Source organism: Lampetra planeri, chromosome 5, assembly GCF_965212315.1.
Source record: "Lampetra planeri chromosome 5, kcLamPlan1.2.h2, whole genome shotgun sequence".
NCBI classification, from domain to species: Eukaryota; Metazoa; Chordata; class Hyperoartia; order Petromyzontiformes; family Petromyzontidae; genus Lampetra; species Lampetra planeri.
In genome coordinates this window covers 21357156-21374431 of record NC_136111.1, presented here as the reverse complement: position 1 = coordinate 21374431, position 17276 = coordinate 21357156, and the positions used below count along the sequence as shown (strand labels likewise).

Here is a 17276-nt window from a genome sequence, read left to right as displayed (position 1 = left end):
GGTTTATAAATGAAACATGACTCGAAAATGTGTAAGGGGTGAAGAGATGTCAGTGGTTAGTGAACATTTGAACTGTGAAAGCCTGCGACGTGAGTTTTCTGCCCTTGGGTAAGATCAGTGGTGAGTGTTATCTGAGCCCGGTCCAGGGCTTCCATCACTAATCAGCGTGGTGAAGTATGGTCAAACAACCCCTTCCCCCCTCGTGTCCGAGATGTGTTGTGGGACGCCTACATCCAGCAATGGATTGACAAAGGTCTATCACAGATTTTAATTGTTTTCAAAAGAGCAAAAAGCTAGGGGAAATTTAGTTAAATAAAAAAAAATTCGCACTATTTCCTCGACATTATTTATTTAAAGCCGACTTGAGATACATTTCAGTTGACGCGTCTGAGTTCCCCTGTACGTGTGCAAACATGTAATTATTTTTTCAAACCGCAAGAGATTCCCATCGGTGCCGCTCGCCGCATTCGTTGCCGAGCGCCTGGCAGGGAGGGCGCGCCGCTCGGAAAGAGAGCCTTAGAGAGAGCAAGAGAGAGAGCGCGAGTCACCAATGAGAGCCGCTGTATGTGTCCCCCCCCCTTCCCTCTCGCCCCGGCAGGCCACGTACGTGCGTGGGCCAACCGCAATGGCACACTCGTCGAGGGAGAAGAGCTGCAGCTGAGCTGCCACGTGGACCACACGGACGGCTCGCCCATCCAGTGGTCCAACCCGGCGCAGCAAACCCTCTTCTTTGAGAACAAGAAAGGTACGATGGCCAGACCAGGCAAAACGGACACCCGAGAAAATTGGAGAAACTCCGCATGAAGCGGGTGAAACGTGTATTCCCGTTCTCCAGGCAGGCTCATGCCCACTTGACTTGATGGCAGGTGCTGTGTTCACCTTGTGCCACACAGTGACAAGCTTCTGCTCAGGGGTCCCCTAGGCTAAATCACTGCACTTTAAGACGTTTTGTGACGGCGCAGTAAAACATGATTATTTTTGTTCATACGCAAGTGAAGTTGTGTTGCTAATTCTGCTGTTTGTAATGATGGCTATGCTCTGTCCAGTTGTCTCATTGTCCTGCCGCTGAGTGGTCGAAAATAAAACAGCCACGCTTTTCACTCTTTCGAGGTCTGGATGTCAAAAACAAGACCACTTGCATTATGCGCGCAGTGTGGTGATTGCCATGGAAGGCATTGTGTGAAGACCGATCGTACAGTTGCAATTCCACGTTTTGCCATTTGACACCTCGTTTTGTGCGTGTTTATTATTATATTCTTGTTATTATGCTCGTTTGTTCCTAGCCTGCACTTGCTTCTTATGTCTGATAAGTTTCTCGTCATTTACGACCGGAGTCATAGGGTGAGCACAGGCATTCGAGTGTCGTTGCGATGGCTTATTTCTCCTAAATAGCCGAAAGTCAGTCGGAGCGATTGTGAGTGTTTCCAATAAGCTGTCAAATAACAATACCGCGTATTCACGAAAGAATGTTAACATTTGCGGGCTTCATTTTTTATTCGGCGACTCCATTGGCATTGGCTTGCTCTGTGACCTTTGTTGTCGTTCTTCGGTTTGCCCTGGAAGCTTCTGGGGAGAGTAGCGTTGTTGAACAAGTTCACTATCGCAATGAAATATCTGCGAAAGCGCTCTTACTTTCCGCTTTAGTTTTTTTTATGAAAAAGACGAGCGAGCCCCTTGCCCGCATATTCCCCGTTGGGTGATCGCGCGGATTAGAGGTGTACGTCTCGTGGATAGGGTCCTGCCAGTGGCAACATCCACATGAGGTGGGCAGCAGCGGAGAGCGAGGGCGGATCACTGTAACCAATGAAAAGGTCTGTGAATGTCAAGACTTGTTAAAAAAATATATTTTGGAAAAAAACTCCAACGAATAATGAATAATGGGCCAGACGACGGCAATAGCCCTCGCCGTGTTGCTTCCCGCAGGGAGTTCACTGCGCCGCGGGGGAATCGAAAATCTCCACCCCGACGATTTGTTGTGGCTCCACCGCCACTGACCAGGCGAGGTTTTAATGGCTTCATCGGGGCGGCGTTGACAAAAAAAAATCGTTGGTTATACTGTATATTCTTGGTTCTTTCGGTAAAGTCACGTAGAAGGGAAATAATACAATTATAAAAATATAAAACAATAAAATTCTCACGACGTTTCGACTGCAACGCAAGCAATCATCATCAGGTGTGAAATCCACAGCAATATTTTTTTTTTTAAAGTGGATTTCACATTTGATTATGATTGCTTGCGTTGCAGTCGAAACGTCGTGAGAATTTTAGTGTTTTACATTTTTATGATTTTATTATTTCCCTTCTACGTGACTTTACCAAAATAACCAATAATATGAATCCCTGCAGTCACGAAAGCTTTAAATCAAAACGTTGGTATTTTTTTCGTGCACGAGCGTCTGCACTAGAGCTAAATGATTAATCGATTTCAAATCGAAATCGTAATTTCAAACAATCGCAAATGCTGCGATTTTTTTCGATTTGAAAAGTCCTATTACTTTCTTATTGGAATTGTTTAATTTTTGTATTATTATAACTTTATTTATTTAACTTAACAATTGCTCTATGTGTGATTGTTCTATTTCAATAAAAACATTTTAATAAATACATGTTGGAAGCAATTTATATATTTTAAGCCATCATCATTGCATTACAATATATAGAGCAGTTCATATTTTGATGGTATCATGTGGTAATGCTCCATCACACGTTTTAAATCTATTACACAGTGAATATTGAACTGAAGCTTGACTTTCAAAAATGTAATCGCAAATCAAATCGCAATATCTGTCAGAAAAATCGCAATTAGATATTTTCCCCAAATCATTCAGCCCTAGTCTGTACCATCCACACCTCCACAAAGACCAAAAATAAAACCTTCAACGTCACCCGTTAAAGACATTCCACCGCTCTCATCCGCAACTAGTCAACGTGCATCTCTCATGCCCAGCATTGGGCCGCGTGCCATTTGACTGCTGATTGATTGCCTTTGCAAGATACTAATTGGATCACGGTAATGGATTTGCACGAGAAAGAGCGAACAAGGCCACTAATGTGGGCAACTGCGAGAGAAGATGCAAGGGGGCAGACGTCGTCGGTTATAACCAAGCTGTGTTATTGCACGGTTTAAAAAAAATAACATATATCAAAATCGTTTACAGATGTGGAATACAAGACCTTGTAACGTTTTTTATTAACACAGTGCTTACAATTCACCATCAGGATGGAAACTTGTAGATCAAAATTGCATTTTCCGCGTCGTACAGAGAGATTAAATTCTGTACAACACGGAATTGGTGGGTGGCGGCGGGGGGGGGGGCCTTAAGCGTTCCTCTATTCCTGAGAGCAAGTCTCGAACGCGCCTTTAGCAGAGGGATCCCTTGAAAGGCGTACAACACCAATAACAAAATCAGATTTTTTTTACGCCAAAGTTAAACCAACCGTGAAATAATGTTTTAAAGTGGACTTCCCTTTCCCCCCGCACGGCTCAACGCCTCGAGGGCTGAGTGAGTGAGAGGGGGGGGGGTCCAGGCCCTGCTCTCGGAGTGCCGAGAGAGAGAGAGGAGGAGGGGGGCCCCCAGCGACTGTTCGTCGTCGTCGTGTGAATGAACGAGACTTTCTTGAGCACTTTGGAAAACATTCCTCCCCTCTCCCCCTCCGCGTTCCAATTCTTTCCCCCTCCTCCCGCGATGCGTGACGCGTCGGCATCGACGCGGGCACGGCTACAACGCTCTCCGATTGTGGCGCGCGTTTTTATTTCTTTCACGTGGCTGCTGTTCTTTAAAACTCGATGTTTTTTAGCCACTCGACAATGCCGACGCCCATTTTTTAATCGGCTGCAGACCCCGCTCCGCGCTAAAAGCTGCGTGTGTGTGTGTTTTTTTCTGTATAAATCACGGATGCTGAGCATAGGGGTCGTCCATAAATGAGGTCACTTTTAATAAATATAGAAAATGCGCAACTTTTAATAAATATAGACATCACGTTCTACTTAACGAAATATACTTTTTATTAAATGTTTTCTCCTACAACATCAGAGTGCAGCGCCACATTAAACACTCAGTACAATGACAATAGTTTAAAGCGATTTGAAGCATGTTTTATATTTTTTTTGGGGGGGGGCAGAGCTTTGTGACGTCATATTTGAGGGGGGGTCTGACTTTTTGTGACGCCGTGCGACAAGGGGGGGGGGGGGGTCAAAAATCGTCCTAAATCGCTTGATATCATTTATGGACGGGCCCACAGGCCCAAAAGGGCCCCCCGAAATGCTACACAGCCACAAATGGGTCGGCGGATCGCACGCAGATGTCAGATGTTGTATGAAACTCCCTTACCGCGAGCATCGAAGAGGATCTGTGCTCGCTAAGAGAAGGCAGTACAGCAAATGTGGATCACCCCCCACCCACACACCTGTTCCACCTATATGGAATAGAGTGTTTCCCCCTCGCTGACGTGGGTTTTACCTTAGCGCGTCGATATCCTTTCACGTGTAAACACTCATCAATTGATCGATAACACCTTAATATATAGAGGACTGTAGAGCTTGGGGGTGAAATTTTAAAGCAATCTCGCCGCTTGGCTGCCTTTCCCGCTCGTCCGTTGTTCCTTGTCGCGTTCTCTCTTCTCCACGGTGCTGCGCATTTACAAGTTGACATTATTATTGTCGTCATCATTCTCTCATTACAGCCCACGAGCTTGCCAAAGTAATCTGCAATGTTGTATTTATTTGTTTATTTGTATGCGCAGGAGCTCATTTAAATGACACGTCTCATTCACAGTAAAATTGTGACATATCACTACCTCAAATATGAGATGTCGAATATAATGATGCCGTATATTACAAGCCACCACGGTTCCTAATAAGTGTCTATCAATCACAGTTTCATCACGTAACTCCTAACAGGATTTTTCGCCATGTACCACGATTTTTTTCTGTTTTCATATTTATTTTTTCCCTGTCAGCGCCATGGTAACTGAAACAACTCTCGAGATCGTTCGAGCATTTGGTCCCTATTGTAAGATTCTATATTGGTAGTAGGTGGAGGGTACAGCCCAGCGACCGCTTGGTGGAAAGACTTTCCCCTCTCCTGGAAATGTTGGCCTACTCGTGCATGCTGGCCAAACACCTTGGAATAGGTGTAAGTACCCACACTTTTCGATGTAAAGCTTTCATGACTGCAGGGATTCATATTCTTGGTTCTTTCGGTAAAGTCACGTAGAAGGGAAATAATAAAATAATAAAAATGTTACATAATAAAATGAGATTCTCACGACGTTGCGGCCACAACGCAAGCAGCCGTCCTCAGGTGAAGAAACAGCTGTCGGAAAGACAGCTGTCTTCATGAACACTGCTAAGCTTGGCAGCATATTGATGACAAATGCAGATATGGGGTTGCATTTGTCATCAATATGCTAAATTCCTCTGTTGATATGTAAACTCCTTTGTCAAGGCTCTCTCCTCCTCCCACTCAGCTTAAAATACGCTGCCAAGCTTAGCAGTGTTCATTAAGACGCTGTCTTTTCGACAGCTCTGTTTCTTCACCTGAGGACGGCTGCTTGCGTTGTACCCACACTTAACTCGAACTGATCTCGTCAAGGGGCATAAACCATCGCGCAAAACTCCCGTCACCCTCGCAGCAGCGGCGGCGGCTTTTTGGTTAACCATCGAACAAATGCGGTCGTTGCATCTCGCGCTTTTGTGGCTGTCTGGAACGCTCTTCCTTCTGATAATTAATAGGAAGCCATTGGAGCGATGCACTTCTAAATCTAGATTGAAAACTCATTTTTTTCTGAAACTGCTTTATGTATTTAGTTCCCCGTGCACCTCCGCTTACCACGGTTGATTACATACGGTGCGAAAGAAGTTCAACATGCATTACCCCACCAGACGCGATATGCTGATCGACTCACCAAGGTGTAGCCTTTGTATACTGCTGGGGTGGACGTAGGTGCGAGATTTAAGAAACTCGCACCATCGTTTCAACGGCCGCGCTACATCGGTAACTGCTCTGAATTATTTGCGGTAATGTACAGCCGAGAATGTAATGGGGGAACAACAGGGCCCGGAGTTTTTAGATGGCGACGTTGGAGAATTTGTAAAAAACGTCACGCGCTCTTTCACCTTCCCTCAAAGCACCGACCGCGTTTGGCTGTTTGGTTGTTAACAATCACCATGACTTGATGTTGGGTTACATTATATCGCCCCCAACCCCCCGTCTTCCATCTCCCCCCATGAATACCCTGCTACTGATCGTTACCCCTACCGTTACCCGTACCGTTACCCCTACCGTTACCCCTACCGTTACCCCTACAATTACCCCTACAATTACCCCTACCGTTACCCATACTGTTACCCCTACAATTACCCCTACCGTTACCCCTACTGTTACCCCGACCGCGGAAGGGCAGCGAGCCAAGACGCCCTGGGTCGGTGCCTCGTTTTGAGGGTGTATCGCTCCGGGTTTGTTCCACGTTTCCCGCTGCTTTTCCCCCTCTTCGAAATCTACTTTGTATTCGGGGTTCTTGAATAACAATATTGTAAAAAAAAAAACGTCATTTATCACAGTCTGATTCTGCAAGGGAGAATGCTTGACTACGCACGCTGCGGAAGAAGTTAGAAGAGGCTGGGCTTAGGAAACGAGTGGGTTTAGTGGGACAGCGCGAGCGGCTGGCCCGGGACGCGATGGGCACAGGGAGGTCACGAAAGACGAGAGAGCTTCCGTCGTGGGCGTCGACACTCGGTGATGAGGATGACGATAGACGCAGCGAAAATTTAACTCTTTAAAAGCGGAGCGTCTAGATGTTTCTCTGCTGCTTTGGGTAGTAATTTCAATCTCAGTGGGCGGAAATAGGTTAATAATCATATTTAATGCTTGCTTACGCTATTGTGTGGCCTCTAATTTGCTCGTTTTACTATACCCGCGACAAGAAAATGTTAAGTTAGTTTTCCCAGCCACATCGTGCATCAGTGATGATGCTATCGACATCGGCACCTCGGATTCCTCGCACCTTCCGACTAGCACGGTTGGCTTTGTACGGTGCGAAGGAAGTTCAACGTACTTACATACACCCACCCATCCCGCGCCCCCCCCCCCCCATCACAAACCTACGCTTTGTGGCATGGTGAAGCATGGTCAAATAGGCCCAATCACCAACACAACATGGGTAGACGCATCCAGAAGTGGTTTGACGAAGAGTAACAACAACAACAACAAATCGAGATGTATGATTGTACGAGGCTATTGTTGGCACCGGCTCATCACCGCGTGGCCGCCTTTCCTGATTCTCTGCGGCTCCTCGCACCTCCGAGTGGTTCTCTCTCTTCGAGCGATAAGCGAATTACCGTGTGGCGTGACATTATTGGTGCGATGTGATCTCCCTCGCCTGGTATGCTTGGAGGTTCAGGGCTTCGATCCCGACCCTGGCGCCTGTTGTTTATTTGGAGTTTGCGTGTCTCTTTCCCCGGGTCCCCCGGTTTTTCCCTCCACATTTACAAAACATGCATTTAGATTATTTCGAATATTTTGCTGCTATAAATCTCCACGTAATAAGCCACTTTATTGAGCTATCATTTGTGGCCAGGCCGCTTCCAATTCATAAGTTAATAGCTCAGTGGGCTTTACCTGGTAAGATATTTTTTTTAGCTTTTATGTGTATATATTTTGAAGTGATTTGTTAACCTTTTCTTTACTTTGCAATCATATCGTGTTTTTGTATGGTTTCTTGTTGTAACGTTCTGACCCGCCCTACTGGACATCTGTGAAAAAGAGCTTTACAGCTCATCGAGTTCCTCCACAAATAATTAAATATTCCGATTCGCGTTGTTGAACATGAAACTTTTGCGAGTTTCCAAGCACAGGTGCTGTCCCTGGGGCGACGTAAGCGAAGGAACGCATCGCGCACAGATTGCACGCGGCCCGTGCGCCACGCACGTGACCCCACGCACGTGACCCCCCTGCGCTATGCGCGTGCGTTTGTGCACGCGCGTTCTCGAGAAAGAACATTGCACGACGATTAGCAGCGTCTACTCGTTAAAGCCTCGCTCTGAAAAAAAACAAAACCCAAAACCAGGCCAGTTATCTCCCTCGAGGCCAGTCAGTGGGAAACGTTGCGTCCCTCTCTCTCTCTCTATCTCCGAGAGCCAAAAGAATCGGACCCAAACACCGACCGTGGGATTTTCAGAGCGGTGTTAATGGCTGAATTGCGATGACTCCGTCTGCTTCACGTGAAAGGAAACCTGTCCAGAGGGAGGACGAAGCAACTGTTGTTGATCGTCCACTTGAAGTCTCAAGGCTGAGCTCCTCCCAGTGACAATGGCTCAGAGACCATCACTGCTAATTGAATTCACTTTTGTAGACATCCACCTATTTCCCTGGAATGTCAGCATCATCATCATCGTCGTCGACAGCCTTGGTCAATCCACTGCTGGGTGAAGGCCTCCCCAAGCCACCGCAACTACGATGTAACAATCCGTGCGGCACCTGCACACGAACTGGTTTCATCGCTCCATCTCCTCGACAGATTAACCTATCGAGCGTGTGCCTTTATTTGGCTGCAACCCCATTATTATGCTTGACCTTTGACCGTCGGTCATCACCACATTGTACCTATATACCAATGAATGCATTGGATTAACAGACACGTGTCAATCTACTTCTAAATTGAAGGCCTCTCCACGCTCTTACAGTCATGGGAATTATTTTTAACATTCTTCACCATGCCGGTCAGTGCGGGCTGGGGATAGGGAGTGGAGGGCATGGAACCAGTTCAGATTATCACTCTGTACCCAGTAGACATGGAACGTTGGACCGACGTTGAGGAAACGTTGGTCCAACTGTTTCAACCACGCACACCAACGTTGGTGCCAATAGTTAATTAAAAGTGTTTTCTTTTTTAAATCGCACGTCGCTTTGCCAATTTTATCCGAGGCGGCCCACCCAGTTACACAGCCGATTAATACAATCGAGCATTAATAAGCGTTCGCACTCGTACTGCGAACAAAGGACACCCTTATTTGCCGGGCAACTTATCGGTTATAGAGGGCTCACAGTCGGTCCATCTACTTGAGAGATTTGTGCGAAGTAATCCATGAATATTTCAACCCCACGCGACTGTTCGCCCGATGACCCGGGTGGTGACTTTGTGCAAGAAGAACGCGGCCCCGGATGCGCGTGCTCTGTGTGTGTACGTTGCCGTGGGGGAGCGGTGGCGCAGTGGTTAGCGCACTGCACTGCGAACGCCGAGTTCGATTCCCGCTCAAGAACAAAAGCAGCGACGGATAGCTATAACCAATCCTGGGCCTCCCCTAGGTCGACTCAGCCGTAAATTAGCACCTGAAGCGGTGTGTACAAAAAAAATCAGCAGTGGGGGAGACAAAAGCGGGCGGGCGTGGTGCTGGCCACCCACCCCCTCGTGTGACATTCCGGCCTTCATAGGTGCTCGCTAACAAGCTATGTGGGGGATCTTTGTTGCTGTTGCTATTACTGCTGTTGCTGCTTATGCCATTGCTGCTGCTGTGTTTGCTGGTTCTGTTGTTGCTGCTGTGAACGCTGATGTTGCTCCTGCTGTTGTTGCTGCTATTGCTGCTGCTACTGCTGTTGCTGCTATTGCTGAAGCTAATGCTGCTGCTAATGATGCTATTGCTAATGCTGCTGCTGCTAATGATGCATTTGCTAATGCTGCTTATGCTGGTGCTATTGCTGCTGCTGCTGCTTATGATGCTGTTGATAATGCTGCTGCTTATGATGCTGTTGCTAATGCTGCTATTGCTGTTGCTGCTAATCATACTGTTGCTAATGCTGCCATTGCTGGTGCTAATGCTGTTGTTGTTGTTGTTGCTGCTGCGTGTGACCGTGCAGCTCTGAAGGACGTGCGCATCGAACTGGTGCGGCACACGCACCGCGAGCTGCACATCTCCGTTTCTAACGTGACGCTCTCGGACGAGGGCGACTACACGTGCGCGCTCTTCACTCGGCCAATCCGCCTCGCCTCCACCTACGTCACGATCCTCGGTAGCTGCCGACTCACGTGACCCCACCACCCTCCCCCACCACCTTCCCCCACCCATTACCCCACTCCCCCAATCCCTCCCCCCTTCACCCCACTCCCCCACCGCCAAACACCCCCCACTCACGTGCCCCCCCCCTTCATTCCCCCACCCCTCCCCTACACATTACCCCACTCCCCCAATCCCCCCCCCTTCACCCCACTCCCCCACCACCAAACACCCCCGACTCATATGCCCCCCCTCCATTCCCCCCACCCCTCCCCCACACATTACCCCATTCCCCCAATCCCTCCCCCCCCTTCACCACACTCCCCCACCACCAAACACCTCCGACTCACGTGCCCCCCCCCTCCATTCCCCCACCCTCCTACCCCACACATTACCCCACTCCCCCAATCCCCCCCCCTTCACCCCACTCCCCCACCACAAAACACCCCCGGCCGTGTCCACACAAAAATTATCGTCCACTTATAACTTCTGTTGTGTGTTTTGTTGCAGTTTATATCTGCATGGAGTATAATTATTGCTCTGCGCTGCAGATTTACAGCGATGCACCGCCCGTGCAAATTTCCAATAGTGTTGTTCCCCAGGCAAAACAACAACAACAACAAAAAGCAACGTGATTATGAAGTGGAAGTGTATTGCAGGGAGTTGTACTTTGCTCGTTGTTTCAAACCTTTTTGTGCGGTGCTGTTTTACGAATGTGAACATTGATGTAAGCGGTCATGGCGATAATGTGTTAGGAGTTGACTTCATTGCTGAGAAGTTCCTCGGAGGATGGAGTCTTCCCCATTAAACTAACGCTTTACGGGAGTAGCCTTTCATTGCTGTGGAGGTTTTTTTTTATTTAAGTGCTCGTACTGTAAATTTAAACACGACCTGAGTCATGCTGGCAATGAGAAATCTCGAGCCCGCGGTGTTTATTTTTTCTCTCCCTTGTTTACAACATCTCAAGCCCACGAGATAATTATGCTGTTAAAATACATCGTCAGTGTGTACCTATCAGGACCAAATTATGCTCAATCTTGCGCTGTCCTCCAAGACTTCGCATGCATATTCTACTCGAATTTCATCATACATCATGTACTTTTCCACGTGAATATTATTATTATTATTACAAAATGTCTTCGTCTCTAAAATTAAATGTATGTACGTATGTTGAACTTCGTTCGCACCGTACGTAGCCAACCGTGCTAATGGTACTGTAGGTGTGGGGGCGAAGGACAACAAACTTAACACAAAAAGCACTTCTAAAGAAATTAGTTTTCAATCGAGATGAAAAAAAATCAAATCTGCATCACGGATTAAGTCAGACTATTATGTTTGCACGACGTCTATTGCCGCTCCTTCCCAGTGCCCCCAAAGCAGCCGGTGATGTCGAGCATCCAGGGGCCGATCGAGCAGGGCGACCGGGTCCGCCTGACATGCCGGACGCGAGGCAGTAAGCCCGTGGCGAACATCCGATGGTTTCGTGGAAACAAAGAGATCGAAGGTTGGTACAGGTGTCATTATGCACGCTCGCATTTTCGCTGCTGCAAAGGCTCTCTCAAATCCGTGCCTTGCCGAGGTGAATTATCAGCCAGGCCGCTCGGAGACACACCCGTACAATTACACACCAACGTGTGGTTACTTAAAAAAAAAATACAAAAGCGTATGATTCACAGGGTCCTACAAAAGATGTTCGGAATTATATGGATGCGACCGCTTCTCCAGACGCTGCAATGGTGGGCAATATTTACCTTGTAAAGAAGTGGTTAGTCGTGGGCAGAGGACAAAGGGACAAAGGGTAGGTCTTGGACTTGAACAAGGGCGGGGAGTTGACAGCACGTATTGCTGGGGGAACGGAGTTCCAGACTGTGAGGGCAGCAGGGGAGAATGAGCGACCTACTTAGCGAAGGTTGACTGAAAACCTTGGGTGCTTGGGCCAAGAGTAATGAAGACTTTGCATGTAAGTATACAATAAATTTAAGATAAAAAACACAAACTAGTCGTGGTAATATTGTTGATACATTTCTAGTGACGTGGAATGAGTCACTGGAGCGTGTGCTGCTGGGAGATTGATAGACAATACAATTAGGGGTAACAGCCTGTTCTACCAGCTCCATGCCTTGTGGGCAAGACATGGAGCCCTCTGGCGGATCCAGAGGGGTGCGGGGCCAAGGGCGGAGCCTGGCCACGCTGTTCAGGATACAAGGTGAGCTCCGACTCACAGTCAGGGCTGCTGCAATCTGGAGTGGAACTCATCGTGCCTCACCCTCTTCAAGCTGTGGGTCTAGCAGCATGTTGGCTGTCCTGACCCGGTGTGTGGTTATCCCCTAAGGCTGTGAAGGCCGGAAAAAAAGAGAGAGTACTTCCTACTAGTGTTTGTGAATTAGCACACTACATTTGGTGTCAGGAGTGTTAACATTTCTTTTTTTAGATATATTGTAGGGTTGTTAGGAATTTTTATTTCGAATCCTTGAGGGGGAAATAGACTATGCTGAAACCCGCGAAGAGGAAGGCTCTCACCCACATATCTCGGGCGAGGAGGATTCCAGGGCAAGGCCGGCAGCCGAACCCCTGTGGGGGGCCCCGGAGTGGCGATCCCGGCAGGGCAGCGGAAGGGGGGCTGCGGGCGCTTCGCACGCGCATCATGGGGCTGCTCTCCACAGTGTCGACGCTGGTGGGACAGCTGGGTAGGGAAGAGCCGAAGGAAGGGGCTGCGGCTCGGGGGCGGCGAGCGGGCAACTCCGCCATCACTGCCGACCGAGAACTGGAATTGGGTCCCGCCGAATTTAACCTGCCGCCGACTGCTCATCCGGGGGCACCTTCTCTCGTGCAGCAGCTGCTGCTTCTCAAATAATTTTTGGCTGCGAGGGGTGATTGGGTGGCCTTCCGGCAGCGGTTCGCCGCCACTTGCGAGCTCGCGGGGTGGTCCGATGCGGAGGCGCTACGTATTCTTCCCACCGCGCTGGATGTTGCAGCCTTGGTGGCGTTTTTTTTCCATTCCCGAGGTGGACAGAATGATGCTGCGTCAGGCGTACGCCCAGTTGGCAGCAATTTTTCATCCGCAGTCCAATGCGCGGCGGAAGTTCGTGATGCGGAGTCAGGGGGAGACAGAGACACCCCTTGCCTTCCGCAGCGCACTGCTGTCGCTGGCCCAGGATGCGTACCCAAGGATGGAGTGGGCAGGACTGGATTCTCTGGTGCTAGAGAAACTTTTGACGCTGGCACAGGAAATGAACGTCATTTTGCCGGCCACAGAGGAGGATGATCTGTCCTCGATTCAAGTAGCCCGATGCATCCAGGCCCACTGTAACCTGCGACGACATGCCGGGGTGGCGGCCGGGGCTTGATTTCTGGGAGAAGAGGGCGACCAAGAGGACCGAGAGTCTCCCTGGATCTGCGCGTCGGGTGGTTGGAGCCCACGGGGGAGAATCAAAACGGGACGACGATGGGACCAGCGCGGGGGGACCTTGCCTCCGCCATGGCGGGGCCCCGTTACCTGCTTCAAGTGTGGCCTGCCCGGCCACATCTCCAGGGGCTGCCGTGCTGATTTGCGGAAGTTTTTCCCGGCTTCGCTGTCCTCCGCACCCGGCCTCGGCTCCTCTGGGTCCAAAGGCAGGTCGCGATACGTCACACACCTGGCCGACACAGCCACCTCATGCATCCCCATTGCAGTCAGAGTCAGGTGCACATGCCATTTCTCCTCATAGGGATACGGGGTACGAAGGTGGTGCTTCGGTGCGTGAGGGTTGGCCGCGGGGGTCCGGGCAATGGACCGCACTGGCACACCGTGTCATGACAGCGGTATAGGGATTTGTGCAGGGTGTTAAGGTGCGGATGCTCATAGATGCGGGGGCATTCGCCACCATGGTTTTCCGAGTTTATTTTTAGGACTCTGCCATCGACGGTGGGTTACCTAAGTCCTGTCCATAATCCGTGTGTTGCCGCTAATTGTGGGATTTTAGGCATTGTGGGCCAAATTAAGGCATCGATACGGATTGGTGATATTGAAAGGACGGGCCCAGTGTTGGTTTCAAGTTCGTTGCCGGTGCCTTGTTTATTGGGGATGGATTTTTTGAAGAGGATGCCCGACCGGATTTTAATTGGCCAGGTTTGTGTGGAGTTACCGTCGGGGCATCAGTTGAGGTTTTTGGAGTCCCTTACTGGGTGGTGTATGGCTAATGCTGTGAAAAAAACGCTAACGCTGTGGTTCGGGCCCTGGTGCGTGAAACTGTTAGGGTTCCCTCAGGTGCACAGATGCTCGTACCCTTGAGGCTGCGCAAGCGGCTCGACCAGAAAATCACTGGGGGTGGGGTTCTTTTAACCCCTTCGTGGGCTCACTTTGATAGAGGCTCAGACGATAGTGAGGGGGGACAGGAGCCCTTCCTGCAAGTATTAAATGCTGGGCTAGATACCACAGTCATACAGGCTGGTACGGTGTTGGTCCACGCGACGGCTGTGTGTTGTTAGGAAACGGATGATGTAACCACTCAGGTCGTGGCCGCGGTTGTGCATGGGTAATCCTGATTTGTCGTGGGAGCAGAGGGGCGAGTTGTGGGCATTGTTTCGGGAATTCTCTGATGTGTTTAGTAAGGGTAAATTCGATATGGGCCGCACGTCTCTGATACGTCACCATATTGATATGGGTGGCACTGCTCCCATTCGTCAGAACTCAATTTCGGTTTAGTCTCAAGGAAAAGAACAATGCTCGTCAGGCGGTCAACGAGATGTTGGCCGCTGATATAATCAACTATTCCGTGGGGTGCTCCCATTGTCCTGGTTAAAAAGGACGGAAATTTGCGATTCTGTGTGGACTTTCGGAAGTTAAATAAAGTCTCCGTGGTGGATGCGTATCCTCTCCTACAGATGGAAGATTCGTTGGATGCCCTGTCGAGGGCGCGGTTTTTCTCCACCCTGGATCTACTGTCAGGGTTTTGGCAGTTGCCCTTGGATGAAAGTTCAAAACATAAAAAAAACACATTCCGAACACCGCAAGGGCTGTTTCAATTGAATGTGCTTCCGATGGTGCTTCACTCAGCTCCGGCCACGTTCGAGCAACTTATGGAGTTACTACTGTCGGGGCTCCAATGGGAGTCATGTTTGATCTATTTGGATGACGTTATTGTCTTTGGCCGCACGTTCCAGGAACATCTGCAGCAGTTGCGTGCGGTATTTGTTAAAATGCGGGCAGCTAAATTGAAATTCAAGTAGCAAAAATCGGTTCGATACCTGGGGCACATTGTTAGCGAGTCCAGGATCACCATGTATCATGATAAGACTGTGTGCATACGTAAGTGGCCGACCCCCACATCGGTGGGTGAGGTCCGCAGTTTTGTGGGGTTCATGTCGTATTACCGCCGCTTCGTGCCCGGGTTTGCGACAATCGCGAAGTCGCTCCATGCTCTCACGGCAAAGGGCCAGAGGTTTTGGTGGTGGATGGAGGTGGAGGCCACATTTGTTTGCGATGCGCGACGGCCTCGTGAATGCACCCCCCTCTTCAATACCCCGATTTCTCCTTGCCGTTTACGTTGGATACGTATGCCAGTGATAACCGGATCGGTGCTGTGTTGTCACAGGTGGAGAATGGGGTGGAGAGGGTGGTTGCTTATGGTAGCTGGGTGTTGTCCCCCGCATAGCAGCGCTATTGTGTTACGCACCGTGAGTTGTTGGCTATCGTGCACTTTGTACAACAGTACCACTCGTACCTCTATGGTAGGCAGTTTATGGTACACACAGATCACGCGGCTTTGCAATATGCGCTACGCGTTGACCAGCCATCTACGCAACTCTCGCGATGGTTTGAAATCTTGCAGGATTATTAATTTGAAGTCACCTATAGGAAAGGGTTGTGCCACTGCAACGCAAACGCTTTGTCAGGGTTATTACCAAAGAGCCAGTGCGCATGTTTGATGGGCGTCCTGGGGAAATTCGGCCACACGGCAGGCTGCAAATGAGAAATTGGCTAGGCTTAATGAATCGGGGAAATCATGGAAACCTGGGGAGAGGGCATTGCTACATTGCCCCCAGGTGCCCGTGGGACATCTCCTAAATTACATAGGCCATGACATGGCCCGGTGGAGCTAATTGAGGTTTGGAAGCCACATTGTGTACGGATCCAGGTTGGTCACAGGGGTTGGTATGTTCACCCGTCACTACTGGAACTATATTTTCCACTTCATGAGGGAAATTCATCTCCACCATCTGATGGCCGGGTGTGTGATGTGTCCGACGGAGACGGACATACGTTTATGGAGATTGCGCCTCTGTGAGACTGTTCCTCCATCTGCAGGATCCCAGGGCTTGACGCCCATGGAACCGCCGGCGGTGCCGCCCACAGGCTGACCGGGGTGGATGGTACAACCACCACCCGATTCTTCCTCTCTTCCATCTTCGTCCCGGGGGGGACGTGCCCATTGGGCCAGCTGTGAGTCACCCCAGGATCCCTGGGGGACCAGTGCGGGATCCATACGAGGGACGGGCGACAAGGACCCGTTCCAAGACGGTTCAGTTCAGATGACCGCCCCTACTTGTTCTTGGGTTGCTGTTATTTTGGGGGCTGGATTGTTGCCATTTCGAATGTTGCGTGGATATTGCCGTGTTAGTCGTCCCGCTACGCGACGTATGGAGGTCTGCCGGGACGGCTGGGTTTTTTTTCACGGGGGGGGGGGGGGGGGGGTGATGTAGTGACGTGGAATGAGTAACTGGAGCACATGCCGCTGGGAAATTAGTAGACAATAGAATTCGGGGTAACAGCCCCTTCTACCAGTTGCACCTGTGGGCAAGGCACGGAGCCTTCTAGGGGATCCAGAGGGGTGCGGGGCCCAGGGCGGAGCTTGGCCACGCTGTTGAGGATATAATGCGAGCTCCGACTCACAGTCAGGGCTGCTGCAATCTGGAGAGGAACTCTTCGTGCCGTTGTCGTTGTGATCCTCACCCTCTTCAAGCTGTGGGTCTAGCAGCATGTTGGCTGTCCAGACCCAGTGTGTGGTTATCCCTGAAGGCTGTGAAGGCCGGAATAAAAGGGAGAGAGTACCTCCTCCTAGTGTCTGTGAATTAGCACACCGCACATTTGTTCATCACAAACGAATTACAATTTGAATGCTGATAATTGATTTTTATTTTCCCACAGCGTTTAATAACAAACTAACAAATTGCAATATTGATTTGAAGCTTTCGTGACTGCAGGAATTGATACTCTTTGGTTTTTCGGTAAAGTAACGTAGATTGAAAAAATAACGAATAAATCACGACGTTTCGATAGCAACACAAGCCATCATCTTCAGGTGAA

General features: G+C 49.5%; 1 protein-coding gene across 1 annotated transcript in view; it reads left to right on the top strand.

Annotated features, from left to right (window-relative positions):
• The window catches only part of LOC144719135 (cell adhesion molecule 2-like), a 127868-nt gene that overhangs the window by 61220 nt on the left and 49372 nt on the right, over positions 1 to 17276 (top strand). The window contains exons 3-5 of the mRNA XM_078595003.1: positions 599 to 745; positions 9855 to 10007; positions 11358 to 11495. Coding sequence (XP_078451129.1) covers positions 599 to 745; positions 9855 to 10007; positions 11358 to 11495 — 438 coding nt within the window. The remainder of the gene's footprint in view (positions 1 to 598; positions 746 to 9854; positions 10008 to 11357; positions 11496 to 17276) is intronic.